This window comes from Hippoglossus hippoglossus, chromosome 5, assembly GCF_009819705.1.
Source record: "Hippoglossus hippoglossus isolate fHipHip1 chromosome 5, fHipHip1.pri, whole genome shotgun sequence".
Lineage (NCBI taxonomy): Eukaryota > Metazoa > Chordata > Actinopteri > Pleuronectiformes > Pleuronectidae > Hippoglossus > Hippoglossus hippoglossus.
This window is the reverse complement of record NC_047155.1, coordinates 16,001,827-16,023,236: the sequence shown is the minus strand read 5'-3', so window position 1 is coordinate 16,023,236 and position 21,410 is coordinate 16,001,827. Positions and strand designations below refer to the sequence as shown.

General features: G+C 41.2%; 2 protein-coding genes across 4 annotated transcripts; one reads left to right on the top strand and one right to left on the bottom strand.

Moving 5' to 3' along the window:
- Window positions 1-3,689: 3,689 nt before the first annotated feature.
- On the top strand, window positions 3,690-14,555 carry smarcc2 (SWI/SNF related, matrix associated, actin dependent regulator of chromatin, subfamily c, member 2). 3 transcript variants are annotated; one of them, XM_034585541.1, is made up of 26 exons: window positions 3,690-3,833; window positions 4,537-4,656; window positions 5,100-5,185; window positions 5,326-5,407; window positions 6,383-6,475; window positions 6,642-6,711; window positions 6,811-6,880; window positions 7,132-7,207; window positions 7,422-7,666; window positions 7,765-7,889; window positions 8,007-8,060; window positions 8,401-8,438; window positions 8,526-8,656; window positions 8,886-8,957; window positions 9,087-9,200; window positions 9,316-9,469; window positions 9,565-9,681; window positions 9,767-9,829; window positions 9,946-10,204; window positions 10,392-10,553; window positions 10,632-10,693; window positions 10,906-11,026; window positions 11,102-11,265; window positions 11,348-11,482; window positions 11,577-11,940; window positions 12,477-14,555. In XM_034585541.1, exons 1-26 carry the CDS (start codon window positions 3,723-3,725, stop codon window positions 12,539-12,541), a joined length of 3,153 nt encoding a protein of 1,050 aa, XP_034441432.1. In that variant the 5' UTR covers window positions 3,690-3,722; the 3' UTR covers window positions 12,542-14,555. The 3 variants fall into 3 exon arrangements, with proteins under 3 accessions (XP_034441432.1, XP_034441433.1, XP_034441431.1); XM_034585542.1 differs by having other exon boundaries at window positions 3,697-3,833; window positions 5,332-5,407; XM_034585540.1 differs by having other exon boundaries at window positions 3,697-3,833; window positions 10,392-10,693.
- Window positions 14,556-15,584: 1,029 nt separating this feature from the next.
- myl6 (myosin, light chain 6, alkali, smooth muscle and non-muscle) lies at window positions 15,585-20,493 on the bottom strand. Its single transcript, XM_034586228.1, has 6 exons — window positions 20,347-20,493; window positions 20,059-20,086; window positions 18,107-18,250; window positions 17,373-17,546; window positions 17,128-17,205; window positions 15,585-15,975 (listed from the first exon to the last, which is right to left on the bottom strand). The coding sequence occupies exons 1-6, from the start codon at window positions 20,347-20,349 to the stop codon at window positions 15,947-15,949; spliced, it is 456 nt and encodes a 151-aa protein (XP_034442119.1). The 5' UTR covers window positions 20,350-20,493; the 3' UTR covers window positions 15,585-15,946.
- Between the last annotated feature and the right edge of the window lie 917 nt (window positions 20,494-21,410).

Here is a 21,410-nt window from a genome sequence, read left to right as displayed (position 1 = left end):
CCAAGATGGTAGGGACACATACGTGTGATCAGCCTGTGGTGGGCCTGCCTAAGCAGAGGGTGTCTTGTGACTAAAAGGCCGAGACACCAGATGATACCAAGGTGCGCAACTGATGATACGTCCCTAACATCCTCTGGTGATCCCTGATGTCTGCTGGGGACTAGTGCGAAAGACCTTCAAACTTGCACGGGATATTCACCATCTTGTTCTATATTTTAATATGATTTGAAAGGGCCAAATAACATTTAGCCAGACACAAACAACTTTAAGAGCAGATGTTAAATTGGGATTATTAAAGGCATCATACTTAGAGAGTAACAGACATTTCGTAATAAGGGGTGAAATAATTAATTGACAATTAATTGATAGTCGGCACAATAGACACTAGATACCCGATTGATATGAATAATTATCACATCTATTATTAAAGACACATTTTCCTTAGTATGTGCCCTCACTGTCACTCAATCCAAACCTGTTTTTTTGCATTTCATTTTGATGATGTAAGTCTTTTTCCATTCACTTGTGTATCTGGAAAAACTCTCCAAGCTGCCTCTACTGCTCTCCCTCTTCTGTCTCGTCATAACACTTTCTCAGGTCCTGCTGAGGGAGCTGGGTTATTGGCTGGGAGGTCACAGAAAAACAGAAAAACTTTAATTACTTTTTTTAAGATTTACCGTTTAGTGCTTGGTTTTGTTGATTTTTGGAATGCCGCCATGTTTTTTTTTAACAGTCGTCCAACCTGGACAAACTAAACACCTTTTGAGTTGTTATTACAACTGAAGGCTACCACAGGTACTCTTTGGAAGGGGAGGTTGAGGTGAGGGGTATTCAGCTGCAACATGAAACTTCACCACTAGATAAATTCTACACAATGAACCTTTAAATCAAACCTGATAACTGAAGACAGCGCTGATGTGTGCAAGTCGTTGTATTACACCCCTAGACGTTCATAGGCCGGTGACAGGATTTACGGTATGGTAATTTATTTCCACTAGTGTGCTCCATAGTAACGTTTGTTTGGCTCCTAAAGTTTGCCCCACCATCAACAATTATAATATATTGTAGACCTAATTGTTTAAGGTCCAGTGAGTAGCTTTTAGTGGGGGGAACATTTTCAGAAATTGATTCTAATCTTCATAATTATGATTTCCTTAGTGTATAATCACCTGAAACATTCTTACCTTAGAATGGGCCTATCTTTATCAGGAGTGGGTTATCTTCCACAGAGTCCATCTTGTTGCACTGCCACGTCTTCACACTTCTTCTACACGTCTTCTACGTGTTTGGACAGGGGAGGAAGGGTATTCAGTCAATTGAAATCTGCAACCCTTATGTTATATAACTTTGGTGAAGTATGTCTTACATTCAGTCTGATCCTGCCTAGGGTGTCGTAAACCTTGTGGCCTGTAACTATAATTTGTTCTGTCTGAACCTGTTCAAGCCTGATACAAACTTGATGCAGTTAATATAAGCTGCTCTGAGTTTGTGTTACCTTTTCCCTGACACACATGGTTATTGCTTGTTTTCCCAGATTACAGGTATTTACCATTTACTCAAGTACTACAATATAGGTACACCATTGAGTTGTTTATTCTTTAGTATTTCTACTCTATTTTTGGCTACTTTATACTTTAAGTCCTTTCAGAGTGAAATCTGCTCAACTGCTACATTTAAGTTCTGCTTACATATTAACAACAGTAACTTGAATGGAAAAATGCAGGATTTGTCTCGATCAGCTGAAAAAAGAATGAAACATGTTTAACTCAACACAAGACTTGGAGTATTTGTTTGGATCCACAACTAATTGCACACACCGATAGATATCCCATCAATATGCCGGATTTTTTCCATCAAGATCTATGCATTATTCCCTGGCAAACCAGTGAATATGTTGAAAACACTCTATCTCACAATGTTATAGAAAGTAGATCAGCACCTAAATTTAGGCTGTTCTTCCCTGACCTACACCACATCCTTCCACATTGTGTTAACCCGTTCACTAAGTTTTCAGTGTAATGCTGCTAACTAAATAAATAAATAAACAAACAAATGCAGATGAAAACAAACAAACAAACTTGAATGTCAACCAGTAGAGCCCATTCCTCCACCAAGGCCCAACAGCGCATGAAACCACATTAAGATTCACTAAAAACAAACAATAGAATTTATTTGTCAAGTGAATGCATTATTCTTCAGTAGCAGGGGGGGCTCCCTTCATCGAACTAATGAATGGAGCCAATTATATGATCTAAGTGGCTCATGACACAATTTAACTATATGTGTTTTGGTTTATAAGTGGAGGCTCTGGCAGCTTTAGTCCCTCGTCCATCACCACTCAACTCAACAAGAGCCAAGAAAAACACCACGATGAAAAAGGTTTGAGCTGTGTGACATCACTTAGGGATGCTGCATTCACCTGGTGTTAGAATAATCTGAAAAATTACTTCCCCACTAGAAAATTCCCGTGAACGCACCAAACAACTCTAAAAAACACGGTTTAAAAGATATATTTGACACAATCGCAATGTCAGAAAATGACAACTTGGACAAAACATGCATCCATCATGTCAAATGTTGTATACAGAAAAGAAAGCAAAGCAATGTTTTATGGTTCATTGCAAGTAATGGTTACAAATTTGTAAATAAGGCATTGTTTCCATGAAATTTATAAATAAGCTCACATCCCATGGTTATAAACAAACAAATGTTGTCATTGATGACGATCAACATGTATAAGAACGTTATTTGTGAGACTGTGAGAGCGCCTGGAAATACAAGGTGCTGTGAGCTTTTTCACTTCTCTTTACAACAAGCAGAGGACGCTGCTGCTGCTTCAGATGAGACAGAGGTTTAAAAGAGTCATAAAACTCTGATATCATTACTGGAATAAATAAGTATATTCTAATATAAAAGGAGAAGAAATATATAATTGTGATATCAGGTCAAAGGGGGGCACCAATGCAGTCCATGCACATCACTGTGCTTCATCAGCAGCTCATTCACAAATCTCCCTCCTCCTGTCTTGGTCTCCACCTTCTCACCTCATGAAGAGTCTCTTTACTACAACATGGCTCAACATCTGTAATCAGACGAAGCTAACGTGGAAGGTCAAATAAAGTCAACTGAGGACATTCACACTTATATAATGAAAGTGTTGTTGTTATTTTGTTTTGCAACTAACAGACAAACAACCGATCAGACAAAAAAGCCACAGAGGAAAACAACCTCTTTGGTACAAGTTGCTAAAGTACTTTCACCTACTTAAAAGTAAAATTCTGAAGTACTTGTACTTCAATGACGTTTCTGCGGTTTTGTCTACTTTCTGAAGTGCTGGTTTTAATGTTATAGACTTGCATTGCAATGGTATTTGTTCTATTGATACTTAAAGTACCGATAGATCATGATACTTTTTACACTACAAAAGGATGCAAGTACTTTTGTCCATGACCGGGTAGGAGTCAAGGAGTATTTTTACATTTGAGAGTCTATTTTATAAAGTACATTTACTTTGAACCTGGTATTCACAATAGCCTGTCACTTTGGATTCAAAGAGCTTAAACAGTCGCCTCCTGTTGCAGCAGATTGAAAACATTCTCGACACTACTCTGCCCCCTGCTGCTCAGTCGGAGTCATTGCAGCACTGTGGTGACTGGTCGTTGCAGTACCACGCTGCGACCACTGGGTGGCAGGCGACGTCGACTGGTCGTCTGCGAGCAAAGATGGCGGTGCGGAAGAAAGACGGCGGCCCGAATGTAAAATATTTCGAAGCGTCTGACACCGTCTCTCAGTTTGATAATGTCCGCGTCTGGCTGGGGAAGAATTACAAAAAGGTACCGAGCGCATGTTTCGTAACCGCACACACGCACGCAGACACCGTGAGTGTGTGCTCTCTCCCGCCGGGCAGTGACAAAGAGGAGGGAGGGTGCTGCTGAGTCCAGCTGTTTGATTCAGTCGAGCCGGGGATACAAAAGGATGCTGAGCAAACAGCTGCGCCAGATGCTGCCGAGGACGGCGGCGTCCCCGTGCGGCAGCGCGGCTAAAGCGAGAGTAGAGCGGCGCACAGTCCGACCCGGGCGGGCGGCATTCTGTGCGAGAAGTGGGTGACTTTAGCCGGGCAGCCTGCTAGCGAGCTAGTTAGCAGGCGGGCTAACGGCGCTGCAGCTCGGATCCAGATGTTGGCGGTGTGGCGCGCCGCGCTCACTGGAGCCGCGGAGCGTCTGCATCAGCCCCGAGCGCTGCGCCGCGGTTTAAACACACTGATGCTTCTAAATACAGTTCTTCTTCAAAAAAAACACACCATAATACTAATAATATAAAAATAATGATGATGATAAAATGGACGATATTCAACCCCCCCATCCCCCCACCACCCCCAAATCACATCAGATCACGTATTGCATTACAGCACTGTCTCGTGCTCTCAGGGGCAGAACTGAAAGCTGTTCAGATAACTACACACTGTAGTTTATTTCTGTGTGTGTGTGTGTGTGTGTGTGTGTGTGTTGACTGCTCCTCTGTGTTGCCCTCTCTCAGTACATCCAGGCCGAGCCCCCCACCAACAAGTCGCTGTCCAGCCTGGTGGTCCAGCTGCTCCAGTTCCAGGAGGAGGTGTTTGGGCGACATGTCAGCAACCCTCCACTCACCAAACTGCCTGTATGTACACTTTGCCCCTCCACACACACACACACACACACACACACACACACACACACACACACACACACACACACACACACAAACACACACACACACACACACACACACACACACACACACACACACCAATACAGCCACTCAAGTCAAGCTAAGCTCTTACTTACAGTTGCATCATTACCGGGGTTTGAATAAACTAACTTTTTCAGTCAGTGCATTGCCGTCTGTAAAATGGTGTCTGCTACAGCGTGAGCGATTTAAACAGAGTTTGAATTCACTGCTGTAGGGGAATATCTGGCTGCTGAATTGTCATCACATGAATCAATCCCCAGTGAGGAAGCATGAGTTAACATAAAGTGTAAAGCAGAGAGGGAGGGAGTCTCTGTGGCATTTCACTTTACTCCGATGGGAAACCTTGCATCTGCTGTGTTCCGTGTCTGCAGATGAAGTGTTTCCTGGACTTCAAGTCAGGGGGGGCTCTCTGCCACATTCTGGCTGCTGCCTACAAGTTCAAGAGTGACCAAGGATGGTAAGACTTTTCTTTCCAGCTGGTTTAGATGCTTGAGAAATAGACACAAATGAAAGTGATCATTTTGGAAGTCACCCGAGCACTTAGGATTTTAGCTATGTTGCCGTTTCATGTGTAACTCCAGTCTAATTTCCTGGTAGGCGCAGGTTTGACTTCCAGAATCCGTCAAGGATGGACCGAAATGTGGAGATGTTCATGACCATTGAGAAGTCGTTGGTGCAGGTGAGTTTTCCAGATTGTTTTTATTTATACGTCAAAAATGGGAACAACGTGCACATCCAGTAAATCCTTTGATGGGTGCTGGATCAACAAAACAACATAAACCTTTCAAAAAAAGAGAAAATCTGCACATCTAAAGCTCATGTTACACATTATTTTGTATGCAGCTTAATCATATTAGAGAGAGTTCTCTCAACTCTGACTTTGTGAAATTGGACAGAAGTAATAACATTTTTATACATTTTCCAATAAATTAACCTACATTCAGACCCTGCTTCACTCCACAAAACAATATTTCCACAGTTACCAATATTTACTGGTATCAGTTATTTTTTTGTGCGATAAATTTTCAGTCAGCTACATGTTTTCATGTCTCCTCTCGTCACGTCACGAGTGTCTGAGAATCAGGCTGCTTGAGCTTTTACAGATGGAAATAATGAAGGGCACCCAGTCATGTGACTTGACCAGTAATCCTACTTGATCAGTCCTGCTCTTACAGCACGAGATCCTCCAGCTCTCCTGATCTGATGAGCTCAACAGCACCTAGCACTAACAAGATATGTTACAGAATATATCAGCATTTATTAATATTTTACTACATGTATGATGTAGCTTTCTTCACAACAAATCAGACACAGGTTGTTTTTTTAACAACGGGCGTTTATTTTTTGGAACACTTCTCTGGTACATCTGTCCTCAGCCATGCCATAAGAACTATATTTTAAATAAACAAGGTACAAATGAATCAATAAATCAACCCGATATAACAAAGAAATGATAAAACATGGCGCTTGTATTAAATATAATACGATGTACAAAATACCTCTTTGGCCGCTTGTCTTCGAAAGTCCTTTGGAAACTCAATTAGGAAGTTATCTATATTTATAATGAGCATTTATGCAACGTCATCTACATATGATTTTAAGATTGTGAATGTATTTAATTAATTCATACAAGTGCTGTGTTTCTTCATTTCAGAACAACTGCCTGACTCGACCTGTCATCTACCTGAGTGCGGACATAGAACCAAAACTGCTCGGGAAACTGAAAGACATCATCAAAAGACATCAGGTGGGTTTTCTGTTTTTTGACAAACTGGAGACTCTTAATTAGTTAAAAAATATATTTGTGTGTTGTTAAACTTGAATCCATGTTTCCTTTTATTGTCTCCAACAAATCAAAGCTGTTAAGTGTCCACCTTCAAAGATCACATCAGTTATATGAACATGTGTTGCAGGGCTCGGTGACTGAGGACAAGGCCTCCAGCTCCCATGTTGTTGTGCCTATTCCGACCAGTCTGGAGGAAGGTGAGCCTTCACATGTTGTCTTCGAGTACAGCAATTTGGTGTTTGTTGTAATTCAGCTGATCCACGTTGTGCTTTGTAATTTTTTTCTTTTTGATCCAGAGGAGTGGGTGCGTCCCGTGATGAAGAGAGATAAACAAGTGCTGCTTCACTGGGGATATTTTCCTGACAGGTTTGTTCTGAGCAGCCATAAAACAATATGACCAATATAACACATGACATTATTCACCTACTAAGAACTGTTGCCCGATCTTATTGTAGAAGTGTTCAGTTCCCACTCAGTAGTGTGTTTGTGGTACTTTTGTTTTCTTCTTCCCCCATCCTGGTTTTCTTCACATTGCTCTCCCTGTGGTGGTTTTACAAGCTCAAACATGTAGTCATTCCCGGGGCTTGACATTTGACCTTGCCCCTCTCACATTATAGTTACGACACCTGGATCCCAGCCAGTGAGGTCGAGGCAGCGTTGGAGGATCCTCCAAGCCCAGAGAAACCCAGGAAGGTACTTGATTTCTTGTCACACTGTCCAATATTTTGTGAAATATTTTCTTTTAAATAACTGTTAAATGTCTTTTTAAAACATGTATGATCTAGTTTGTGTGTTGTCTGTCGGTGAAGCTCTGCTTAACTGTGTTAGAAGTTAGTGATATTTCACTTAAGCAATTACAGCAATAGTTTGAATATTTGGGGCTGCAATATGTGGTCTTTGTTCACAGGTCCATGCCAAGTGGATTTTGGACCTGGACCAGTATAACGAGTGGATGACTGAAGAGGACTATGAAGTGGGCGAGGGCTGCCCCAAGAGGAAGAGGATCTCTGCCAAGACCCTGACGGATGAGGTGACCACACCCGACGAGCGGCGGGACAAGAAGCCCAGCAGTGCCAAGAAGAGGAAGCGTTCGCCGTCGCCCTCCCCCACCCCTCCACCTCAGGAGAGCAAGAAGAAGAACACTAAGAAAGGGTTGGTGACCACACCCGTCTCAACGCACAGATGTTTAACAATGATGTGATGCCTCAGGTGTTTGTTTTGGAATCTTTTAATAAATATTGTCCTGACAGACCAACAACCCCGTACACCAAGTCTAAACGTGGCCAGAGGGAGGAAGAACAGGAAGACTTGAGTAAGGACTTAGATGAAGCATCACCTGTTCCAGCATCTGAAGAGGGAAACGCAGCTAAGACAAGTATACAAGTCCACATATGTGCAAAATATAAACAAAAATCACATTGAATCACCATTTAATCCTATTCTGTAAACTAGTTGTCTGTCACTGGCTTGATATTATACTTTATTTTTGCAGATAACACTAAGAAAGATTCTGATTCAACTCCTGTCAAGGGAGGAACGGATATGGGTGAGCAGAGTTTTTTTTGTGTCACCAACAATATGTTTACCAGTAACTGCTATTTAAAGGAAATGCTCCCATTTTGTGCAGTTAGCAAGAAAATCAGTGACCTGTTCATAATATTAGGTTTTAAGACCTCAATTTAGTATGTTTTTCCATCTAAGTGCACATTGTTTTTTGACATAAGAGAGTGCATGATAGATACTGGAGCTAAATTCTTTTATTGCACTAACATACTTGGCCATTAAAACTGAGTTTGGCCCTCAGAACTCAGAATAAATCCTCTGTGTCACGTTGACAGTTAATTTTCTGTTTTATTTCACTTGTCCTTCTTTTGTGACTTTAACAGACGAGCAAGAGGATGAGTCCATGGAAACAACAGGGAAGGTAAGAGACTTTCTAAATGGGCAAGAAAATATTACAGTGTGGACAGTAAATCTATATATTATCTCAACTGTGTGTGTGATTAAACAGGAAGAGGAGGAAGGCTCCCCGGGTGTCAAGGGAGAACCGGTAAAAGGCTCTGACCTTCATGAGGACAACGTGACTGAGCAAACCCACCACATCATCATCCCGAGCTACGCTGCCTGGTTTGACTACAACAGGTAAGATCATCATTATGTTTTCTCTACTTTTGAAAGTAATCTTACTTCACAGATGTCACTTAGTGTTTTTACATTTCAAACATGCAAAAAAAGTGAGACCTAAAATGTGAACCAGCTATTGTGTTGTGTGGTTGAAGAGAAAACTAACTGGAGATTTTGGAGGTGACTGGTAAAGTCAGAAATGAGTCATCAGCTGTGAGTCCTCACACTGTCATCGTTTTCCCTCCAGTGTTCACGCCATCGAGCGCAGAGCCCTGCCAGAGTTTTTCAATGGAAAGAACAAATCCAAAACCCCTGAGATGTAAGTTTGTGGTATCTTTGATGTTTTTTATCACAGATATTTATCTGAAAGTTTTGTTTGACTTACAAAAGCAACCACGGTACCTCCTTTTTATATCAAATTTTTGTGTCTACCTCTATCCTGTGGCAGTTATCTGGCGTACAGGAACTTCATGATCGACACCTATCGACTGAATCCTCAGGAGTACCTCACCTCCACCGCCTGCCGCAGGAACTTGGCAGGAGATGTTTGTGCAATCATGAGGTAAGTGAAGCCTGAATGTGACGAACAGAATATGTCAATGGAGTTTTATCAGTTTGTATTTACACAGTTGCATGTTTCAGTTTCTGTGAGAAACACTGTGTCTCTATTCCTGCAGAGTTCACGCCTTCCTGGAGCAATGGGGTCTGATCAACTACCAGGTGGACTCAGAGAGCCGGCCCACACCCATGGGTCCTCCACCCACCTCTCACTTCCATGTCCTGGCAGACACACCATCCAGTCTGGTTCCCCTGCAGCCTAAGACCACACAGGTCAATATACAATCATACACACACGCACAAATACTCACATGCACACTGATTTCAGGGTATTTTACATTTGAGGCTCTGTCACTTTCTACCTTTAGACTCCTGCTACCCAGCCAATGATGTCATTCCCAGATAAAGTGAAAGAAAAACCAGCAGATCTGCAAAACTTTGGGCTACGGACTGACATGTACAGCAAGAAGAGTGGCTCTGTAAAGGTACAAGTCCAACATTATGGATGGCAGAATGATTCTAGTTTTTTTCCCCATATGAATAAAGCAGTGGTGATGTTTTTGTGTGCAGAGCAAGAGTACAGCAAGCTCCATGAGGGAGTGGACAGAGCAAGAAACACTACTACTACTTGAGGTACAAACAGTTCTTCAAATCAACAGTGTTACAATGAAACTACGAGTCACGAATACCTAAGTCAAAAAGGAACAACATGAAAATGCAGAGTTAGATCTAGTATTTATTTTCCTCAGGGTTTGGAAATGTACAAGGACGACTGGAACAAAGTGTCAGAACACGTGGGCAGCCGTACACAGGATGAGTGTATCCTGCACTTTCTGCGGCTGCCAATTGAAGACCCCTACTTGGAGGACAGCCCCTCGACTCTGGGACCACTCGCCTTTCAGCCGGTACCTTTCAGCCAGGCAGGAAACCCCGTCATGAGCACAGTGGCCTTCCTCGCCTCTGTCGTTGACCCACGTGTGGCCTCGGCTGCAGCTAAATCTGCGCTGGGTGAGAAGTTGCTTTTCATGCTGTATAGACAGCTTCTGTAAAAATGTCTTCTACAGAAAATACAGTGTGTTAATGAACTCATAGCATAACATGTGAAGTTGCTTCAATAATCAATCAGAGAAAGGTTATGAAACATGAATTAATGATTGTTATATTAACACCGGTAAAATCTGTCTGTGCCTCTCAGAGGAGTTTTCTCGTATGAAAGAGGAAGTTCCTGCAGCTCTGGTCGAAGCTCACGTGCGACGAGTGGAGGAGGCAGCGAGAGTCAGTGGCCGCCAGGACCCCCTGTACGGCCTGGAAGGAAGTGGGATTGCAGGAACTGGCCTGGAGGAGGGAGAAAGACCGGGTATGATGGACACATACACACCCATTCACACGTACAACATAGATACAACTTGTGACCCGACGTCTCTCTCGACCCCAGATGAAAACACTGATGAAAACAAGAACGACACCCAATCAAGTGAAGAGAAGAGAGAGCCCAAGGTATGACACATGTTCATTATAACACAGAATCAGTTTTCCCATGGCTCGTTCAAATCTTTGAAAGTTTTATGAATTTTGGTCATTGAAGTGCTTGAATTTATATTGTGTTCTGCAAAAATAAAGAAATTGAAGTTCTTATGTTTCTTAATGGTTATAATTCAACTGAGGTATTACTACGAAGCTCATTGTGCTGTGTTCACCTCCCCACGCAGGACAGCAAAGATGGTGCGATTGAAGAAGAGGAAAAACAGGCAGAAAATGGGAAGAAGGAAGAAGAGAGAGGAAGAGAACCTGAAGGAGAGAGGGAGGCCGACAAAACAGAATCAGATATGGGTATGAAAGTGCATATTGTATCGCCCAGACACAAGAAATAGTGTTTTTTCCAAATAACTTTTTTTCTTCTATTAGGTGACGGAGAGAAGGAGAAAGAGGGAAAAGAGGGAACAGAGGAAGGACAAAGAGAAGGAGAGAGTGAGATAGAGAGGAAGGCCAAGGTAGAGCGTGATGTTGGAGAGGGGAACCTGGCCACTGCTGCTGCATCTGCTCTCGCTGCAGCTGCTGTCAAAGCCAAGGTAAAGTCTTTGATCACAAGATGTCTGCCGCCTGTGTCCTTCATCATCAACTTTGGTTTCACCTCCTCCACTCTCTTCACAGCACCTGGCTGCAGTGGAAGAGAGGAAGATCAAGTCTCTCGTGGCTTTGTTGGTGGAAACTCAGATGAAGAAGCTGGAGATAAAACTGCGACACTTTGAAGAACTGGAAACCATCATGGACAGAGAGAGGGAGGCTGTGAGTGAACGCTTCTGGGATACGAATCCTCAGTAGTCAGCCTTTTTACAGTCCAAAGCCTTTAACATATTTCTGTGTGTGTTTGTGTGTGTAGCTGGAGTACCAGCGGCAGCAGCTCCTCGCCGACCGTCAGTCTTTCCACATGGAGCAGTTGAAATACGCTGAGATGAGAGCTCGCCAGCAGCACTTCCAGCAGATTCAGCACCAGCAGCACAGCCAGGCCGGGGGCCCTCATTCCACTCAGCCGGCCTCAGGCGTGCAGCCTCAGGCCGTGGCAGCAAGTCAGCAAGCTCCCAGCACACCAGCACCGCAGCCGGCCGCCAGCCCCGCACCTCCAACGTCTTCTGCCCCAGCTCCAGAGTCCCAACCGCCTCAGAGTGCTCACACCTCGCCCCCACGTCCCCCAAGCCAGGCCCCGGCTTCCCACTCCAGCTCCAGCACTACACCTGTACTTCATGGTGAGTACAGCCTCACTGTCCTGACACGGTTCTAAATGTAATCACAGTGTTGCAGCTTTAATGGCAAAGATACTTTCTTTATTCATACTTTCACAGTTACTCTCGTAACTGTGCAATATTCACTGTGCTATATTCATTCATATTCTATATTCATTTGAAAACAATTTGTCTAATCAAATTGATGAAAATGACAAATAAACCAAGGTTACACTGATAATTGTGAAATGTGCACAATATCACAACTTCATGTAAAATTATTTTCATGTTATTTTGTGATAGATTTATATTTTTTCTATAAAAATGTCCGATGTAAGAAGCTGTGACCAGCAAAGGTTTGAAATGTATTAGTTAATTGTTTATTCATTTTTAAACTAAACAACTATCAATTATTTTCTCACTAAATCAATCTGCTTCTTTTCTTTTGTTAATTGTTAATTAACACAAATTATTTTGAATGTTATCCTGAAGTTATAAAAAGCTATTTTAGAGCTATTGTTGAGATTTTTAAAAAAAGTCTCCTTTCCCCCTCCTCACAGAGCCCACCACCCCCCTCTCCGGGGAAACACTCCACCCTGCAGCTCCAGTCCCTCCACCACAGTGAGAGATCGACACATTTCCTGAGAATCCGAATGACTCTGACCACTTTGAATCCTGCCTGTATCATCCGAAATGAAGAAGTCCTAAACCGAAGGAAGAGATACATTTTCCAGCCTTTGTTTCTTTGTTTGTTTTTCCAACAAGACAATTGAAACCACCTCTACTAAAAAATACCTTTTTTAATTGAATGGCCCAATGAAGAGAATCCGATCATCATACATGCAGAAGCTGTTCATCGCGCGGTCGACAGGACAGCACCATCTCACTTCATCATGTTTATGTCCGACACCAGAGATCCGGTGAGGGTCTCGCCAACATGCTGGCACTCAAGGAGAAGAAGAGAAAAGACTCATCTTGTGTTTTCAGTGTTTTGGAAGTTGTTGCATTTATTTTCCTGCAACGTTTTATCACAGCTTATGAAGTCTCACGCTTCATAACGTCTCCAGAGCCCCTCTCCCTATATTCTAGGTACTAATTCAAATATATGTAATAAGAAAATGCACTTTTAATATGTTTCCCTAGGTCTCGCTGAAAGACTTGAAGCATCCATGAAATTGAACTTTAGCACTTATAACAACATAATCCTTCTGTTGTCTTAAAATAGTTTTTCATACCGAAGGATTTGGAAACTTGATTGGGAATATTACTTTTTCCTCTCTATTTTCAATTTGTATTACATGGACAACGGTCACTCTACAAGTTCTGGACTAAAGGTCACATGTCTAAAAAAATCGAATATGTAATGAATGGAAAAAGTTGAAGTCAGAAGCCAGTTTGAAATTATCTGTTTGGATGCAGTTAGAGAATATGTACTGTAAACTGGAGTTTCTGTTACAAACACATCTTTTGTTGCCCTGTAATGAAAAATGTGGGAACTATTTTAACAGTATTAGGTCTTTAAAAGACCTTATTTTAGTAAATAACGTCCCTTTTCCACAGCACTTATTCATGTGTCAGTTGAGGTGTTGCAAACCTAGATGAACTTAAAGCATCCAGGTTGTAGTTTTGTGAGGAATGTAGGGAACAAATGACTGAAGGGGACGGTCCGGGAATAATAATGATTCTGTCTGCGACCACAAATATGTTTATGAATAATTTGACTTTGTCTTAATTGCTAAACCAAAATGTTTTTTATAATCATGAGATTTTATTGTGGCTGCTCGGGAATTGAAGTTATTGCAGCTTATGTTTTCGCTGGTGCATCATGGAAGAAATGTCAATGCTGTCAAAGAAAAAACAAGGGAGCTCGCACCTTAAACGGCTGACAATGGAGAATTGTGTCCTTAATATTTGCAACAATATCCTCACTTTTTATCCTATCGATTTTTATATTTTTTACTGTCCATTTTTCCATCTTCTTTCTTTGATACGTCAACAATGTAACTGTGTATTATTACCTTTGTATCCGATATTTACCCTCTCCGCTGTTGTGTATGATTCAGACAGGTCAGTCGGATCCGTCTGAGATGTGACTGTGAGCATGTGTGTATGTGAACGCATGCCATCGAGACCTGTAAACCATGTTACCATTCAGTTTTATTTTTAGTGCCATCCATCATGTGTGACCGGGGTTTGAAGAATTTAAAAAAAAGAAGAAAAGAAACATGCTTCATTCTAGACGTGGCACATCACGTCAGCGCCATGAGATATAATTCAGTCAGGTGGTGAAACTTTACAGTTAACGTCCATCCAGCCAGTATTGCAGTCCTCACTACAGTCGTGAGCAGACATGGACTTCTTTTATCTGTGTTATTACTACATTGTGTGGATTTTGTGATATGAAATATGTGTCTGTTCAGTTTCTGTATGTTTTTCACTATGCTGAAGGTAGCAGCAATTGCATTGATTATTATATAGTAGAAATTGATTTTTTTTTTTTCCTCAGTAAATCATTACATTAGTGCTGACAGTTACTCTGACAGTTTGTATGGGAAGAAGGAAAAAAAAAAGACAGAACAAAAGCGGTTCAGGTTTTAATTACAAAATGTTGGGGGGAAAAAATAAAGATGTGAAGAGGAGTTGCTGTGTAGAGTGGTTTGTGCTTTTGTCCGCTGCTTCACACACAAATAAAAATCACACACAAGGAGATAAATGTGCAAAAATACAAAGTAGTTCCACAGTTTGTCAGGATGTTTGTATATTTGTTATATCAGTTTTACAAGGATTTGCTTTTGACATGTTTTCTGTAGATGCATCGGATCAGATCAACCAGAAACAGATTTTTTTCCCTGCACGCATCCTGATTTATCAGAGCAGGAAAAGCAGTTATGTTATTAATAACATTAACAAAGGCAACATGTGCTTTTCCTGCTCTGACAAGAATAATACATTTGTTTTTGTTCGTATGAAATCCTCAACTATGACGCTTCTCCAATTTGAAAACTTTTAATGAAATCAGAAGATAACAAAAAAATCCCAGCTCAAAGTCCTGTTAGCTGGTGAGGATCATACATTTAAGTAAACATTTTGAAAATGAAAATTCTCAAAATAAGTACTCAAAACTCCCCACAAGTACAATACTTGAGTAAATGTACTTAGATTACATTCCACCACTTTTGTGGAAACTTGTTTTTGACAATTAGTGGCACAACTTGTTCATCAGTAACTTTTTACTCACTTACTCTTTCTCAGTAATCTCACTGTATTTACTGACTTTTATATTTACTTTGTCTACCCCTTTTATTTTCATTTATTTATATATATATATATATATATATAACATATTGCCTTTCAGATAGACTGAATATAGTTCATAATTATTACCATGTATGATACTATGTCATCTATATTTACAAATATTCTTTAAATGTTTTTACTATTTTTTTGTCTTCTATATATTTTAATACTGTTTTCATTAATTGTTTTTTAGGTTTTATTCACACCTATATAACCAATATTTTTTCTAATTTCTCCCTTAAATCTAGAATGTTTTACCAATGTTACAAATATTTAACTGACACACACACACACACACCTTCATGTACCACTGCGTGTGTGAGATCTATAACCTATGAAAAGACATTGGAACACAGACTTTTAGACAGAGAGACACTTAGTAGACTTTTTATTTAACACTGTTAAATGTAACATGTCACATTATCATATCCATCCAAGAAAATATTGACAAGACTGACAGTGGTTGATTGACAAAGATGACAGAGGTGAACTCATCGAGGGACCATCGCTGCTGATGGAGCCTGCAACACTGAATGATGCTTGGAAAATGGGATGAAAGGGTCTCGTCACATTGGACAAAAAAGGCACTTTTTAAATAAAATGTCATCTAAAAAAAAAAACTAAAAAAACACAGACTCGTTGGAGGTAGGAATGACGTGGATGGGGGGGAAAGACCAACAATACAAAAACATGTAGGAATAAAATTAAAGCTGGACGTGTGTTTCTGAACTCCTCAACCGCTCATCACCATCCGCACAAGTTCTGTCAGGAGAGAGAAACACAGAATCTGAATTTAAACCCAAGGGGAATCGGATAGATACGAGACACAAGCTCAACATAATTCATCTGTAAGCGAGGATACGAGTTCTCTCCTCACCAGCCACAGTCAGCACATCTACTCAGTATTTGGCCTGATACTAACTTTAAAGATGAAAAACAGAGAAAAAAAGAGGAGCAGGAGGTCAAGCAAAACACAAAAATATAATCAATATTAAGGTGTAGAAGGAAAACTGGCAGCAGTAGAACTGTCGAAAAAAAATGAAGCTTAGATTTTTCGCTGGTGATCGTCAGAAACATGCAGGCACGCGCGAGCTACAGGTTAAAGGTCGACAATCAGAAAATGTAACTTCAGAGAACACCACCAAGGCTCAGAGGCCACCGAATATAAATACAACAATGTATATTATTTTTAAATGTTCAAACAGCAGCAGCTACATATATGAAGAAATCTAAGAAAAATGAGGAAGATCTTTGCATCTGCTGCAGTAATTTTCTTTTTAATGAACATTGCCGTTGACTGTCACTGATGATTGGATTGTATTAATGTTGGTATTTTGTTGATGTCATGTTGATGGGTACCTTGCTGCTACGCTTTTCACTACTTCCACCACCATGAGACCTGGATGATTTTCCGTTGCCTGTCCTATGCCATTCAGTTTCCCTCTTGAGGGCTTAATAAAGTATCTTCTATTGTATCACATTGACCATTCTGGTCCTGTTTTTTCCTTGTCTTCGTTTGACTGTAGATTTTAGTATGACACAGTTGGTAAGGGACTGAAGCTGACTGCTGGAACCAAACCTGACATTCTTTGGGTCAAAGAAAGTGACTGTTTCTGCTTCACTGCAACACCACTGCGAGCTGAGACATGTGGAGTCTGTCTGTGCTCTCTTGAGGCCCCTAAGCAGAGGTGAGTTCCTGAGCTGTTTCTACCTCAGAATCTGGAGATAAACATTGAGGAGAGCTCTCAGGGATCTGTTCATTCCCACTGTTCAGCCGGCAGTGAGACTACTGCCATTGAGACAAAGACTTCCGTTGTTTTGTGTCAAGTATCTCTATTCAACCCGTAGTACAGTACTATACTTGATAGAGTCTGGTGCTGTTGTTTAGCCATTAGACATTTGTGTGGATTTTACCTTCATAGTTAATGCAGCCATTGGCGTCTTCATGTCCTGCTAAAAGAGTCTCCACCTCCTCTTCTGTCATTTTTTCACCTAGTGCACAAACAAGAATTTGAATTAAGGCACAATAAAGACAAGAAGGATTCTCTACCAGAGGCGAGGGCAGGCTTGATTTATGTTATGATAAGAAGCATGACAAGAAAACAGACCTGGGTCAGCTTTGTTTACTTCTACTGTCTTCCAGAAGTTTGAGGTCTTACCTAGTGTGGTGAGGACATGACGTAGCTCTGCTCCCATCACTGTTCCATTTCCCTCTTTGTCAAACACTCGCAGACCCTCCACGATGTCCTCGTAGGAACCTTGGTCCTTGTTCTTAGCAATTGCCTGAAGCATGGGCAGGAACTGTTCGAAGTCCAGCATCTTGTGGTTCATCTCTGCAGGTGAGTTAGTAACAGAGGGGAAAAATTAAAGTTAGGTAAATTCTAGTTTTTATGTTTATAAGCAACTCCAGAGCTGTAACCAATCGCAGCAGATGTGTATGATGCTTGTTTTCTCAGAATTTAGACAGATACTTTTCATTCTAAGCAAAAGCAGTGAATCCTTCCTTCATACACGTTTATCCTCTCAATGAAAAACTATAAATGCCATAACGTCTTTTGGTTGAAAAAATCTCCCACATACTGGCTCCAATCCTTAAACATTTTCACTTTAACTTTATAATAGTAGCAATTGTGCATCATACACACACCTGAGTTACAGTCAATATTAGAGCCACATCTCACTTGTCCCTCCGTGTTTGGTAAGAATAGAATAAGGCTTTTTTGGGCCGTGGGTCTTTGCAGGGCTATGACTTATTTATATTGCAAAAATAATACAGCTCATAGCTGTACCTTTTAACTTGTATTATAACAAACCACTGCATTGTACAAAAACCTAACTCTAAACCGAAGCGATGATAATATAATAGTGGTTTGAACATGTCAGAGATATTTACCTTCTAGTTTGGGGTTTCCCAGAATTTTGAGCACCTCTGCATTGACAGGGTTCTGTCCGAGGGCGCGCATGACATCACCACACTGGTTGTAGGTGATCTTCCCCTCACCAGTCCGGTCAAACAAGAGGAAGGCCTCCTTGAACTCTGACATGGGGACACAAAGGGTTGAGAATATTAGAGGAGACGCTTCCTACAGATAGTATGTGTCGTAGAGCAGCTGATTTCCCAGTTCATTTATTGTTTTGACCGCACACACATGCAGGTAACTGTGCTGATGGTAGGCAGGTATAAGATCAGCTCATACTGTTTTGGTGATGATACACTGAATCATTCACCAAGACAAAACTAGCTGTGTGTAAATGACATTTCATTATCAGAAATATTTATATATATACCACATCCCACAACCTGCAGATGTTGGAATGACCTCCAGATGTTTATACCCTGGAAATAGGGTGGTGGATAGTCTCATCATTCACCCCTTTTAAAAATTAAATATTTAATATCACACTGTATTATCAGAATGCTCCTCTGAAATTTGTCTTGCGTCCGGATACGTACACTAACAACTAAAAGATAACCAAACAACAAATCAAATACATATAAACACTTATTGTATGAAGAGTTATGAATAAGTGGCTGCTGTGAAATTGATATTATCACTCCCTATAACATGCAGTGCTTGGGCCACACTGGGACACTGAGGAGTACTTTGAAATCAAAATTTGATTAAACAGTTTAACAGACTTAAGGTTGAGTTCCACTGTTCAGCCTGAATCTTCTGCTTGATGGCAAAATAAATATATTCCTAATATAAGACACACTTTTAGAATATGCACCGTGGAAACTTGACTCATGCACTCAACCCACAATCTTTGAACAGATGTGTAGCAGTCCACTGCAGGGGTGGGACAAAATATCGATTCAGCAATATATCCTTGTCCTGACTCATGAGATATGCTTATCGAAATGCTAGTGCCAAATACCGATATTCAGCTATTTTTTTGCCAGTTTTTTTACTTTACATTGGATTGATGGCAAATGTGAACACTGACAAGTTACAGTGTGCTTGTTACGGACGAAAGAGGCACAAAGATAAGACTTTAAGTCCTTTTTGTACATTCATTCATCTCAGTTTTTGTCTAACTCTGTGAAACTGATACCAAATTGCAGTGAATAAATACATTTGACCTCTTTAGGGGTATTCAGTGTTCTTCTTCAGTTAGACACAGATATCATGACTTTGTTATCAGATCAAAATCCCTGTAACATGATATTATCGTGTATATATTATCGCCATGTATCGCAGAACTGTGAGTTACAGAGTCAACCCACTCGAACAGAGAGAGGACTGTGTAACACTAAGTACTATGGATTGGAAAAAACCTCCACCTCATCACCTGAGGCTTGTCTTGTCAATCAGCGGGGTGGGGGTGGGGACTGTTGAAGCAAATACCTTCCTTTAAAAAAAGAAAACCTATTCCCACTCCTACAACAAGACTTATTTTATGTTAATGAAAGACACTCAAAGAGTTGCTCTCCAGCATCTTTGCACTCTCCTCTCATCTGCTGTGGTTCCAGTGAGCGTCACAAAATTGAAAGTTTCAGTGTTTCCTCTGCCACGCCTCAACACAGCTGCACCACACACCCCGACTGTCTCAGGGCTGCTGACATGTCAGTGTGGAGCAGGTTGGTACCACATGGTGACGCTTTCACACTGTACTTGTAAAGTGTGAGTCATGGATAGCACAAGAACACTGATAAGACTTCCACCCCCACACACACACACATGTGTAGTGCAGTCCGCTGGTGTGATGCCTTCAGGGATCCAGAGGTTTGCGGGGACATGTGTTCAGAGGTGATCGAGACATTTCAAAGGATGATATCACATTATTACTAAGACGTGAAATAAACAATGAGACAAATCTCAGCATCGGAAGAAGACAACTCACCCGTGATCTGGTCCTCTGAGAAATCCGACTGGTTGGGGCAGAGGTAGATGGAGGAGGTGGGAGGAGTGATGGTGAGACACACGCAGAAGAAGAAGAAGAAGAAGAAGAAGAAGACGTGAGTTAATCCTGATTTAACTAAAGGATTAACGTTAGCACAGGCTAGCACACACACGCAGTTAGCTTAACGTTATCTGGGTTACACGGTGGTTACATCCACGAATGAAGAGCGATGTTACTGTGGATAAAACAACACGCACACACACAAGCCTGGAACAGACCTGTACTCACCATGTCTGTTGTCGGTGTTGTGAGGGACACACACACACACACACGCACAGACACACACACAGGAGAGTTTATCGTGGGCTCAGATGAAGACACCAGCAGCTCCTCTACATCCCTGCTGACGTCACTGCAGCCTGGAAAGACACAGCCAATCACAGGCCCCCATTCCACACAACCGCGACCCTCACCTTGTTTATGGAGGAAACCATCGACAGCCTCTGATTCCATCATGTGCTTTTATATCAATGTTAGTGATAAACAGAACGGACCACAACACTTCAGACAGATACTCAGTAGAGCGCTCAGCTCAGCTGGAGCCCAACAGGCCCGTATGAAAGCACATTTAAATTCACTGGATTTTTATTTGGATCCGCACCAAATTGCACAAACTCAAATTAGATCATTAAGATCCATGTATGAGTCTCTGAAAAATCAAGGAAAGTGTTGAAAAACGCCCCGTCTCTCAATGTACCAATCCATGGGTTCTTCCTTCGGTCATGCCCCACACACCCACACAATTTAATGGAAATTGGTTGATTGTTTTTTTCCGTAATCCTGCAAACTAACTAACAATTAAAGGTTCAATGTGTAGAATTTAATGAAGTTGAATGTTGCAGCTGAACACGCCTCACCTCACACCTCCCCTTCCAAACATGAGAGAGAACCTGTGGTAGACTTAAGTTGTCATAAAAACTCAAAAGATGTTTAGTTTGTCCAGTTTGGGCTACTGTACGAAACATAGTGGCCTACGTACAGAAGACCCGCTCCCAAATGTAAATATAAAGTATTTAAATATAAACCGCCCATTCTAGGGTTAAGAAAACAACAATATGTAAAATCTAGATGAAACACACGATTTTATATTTTGAATTTCTGCCAATAGATCCCTTTCCCCCAAATCTTACACACAGGACCTTTAAATTCACTGGATTTTTATTTGGATCCGCACCAAATTGCACAAACTCAAAAATTCAATATGAATATGAAAAATGAATGTGCATGATTTTTTTTTAATCAAGATCCATGTATTAGTCTTTGAGAAATCAAGGACGACGTTGAAAAACACC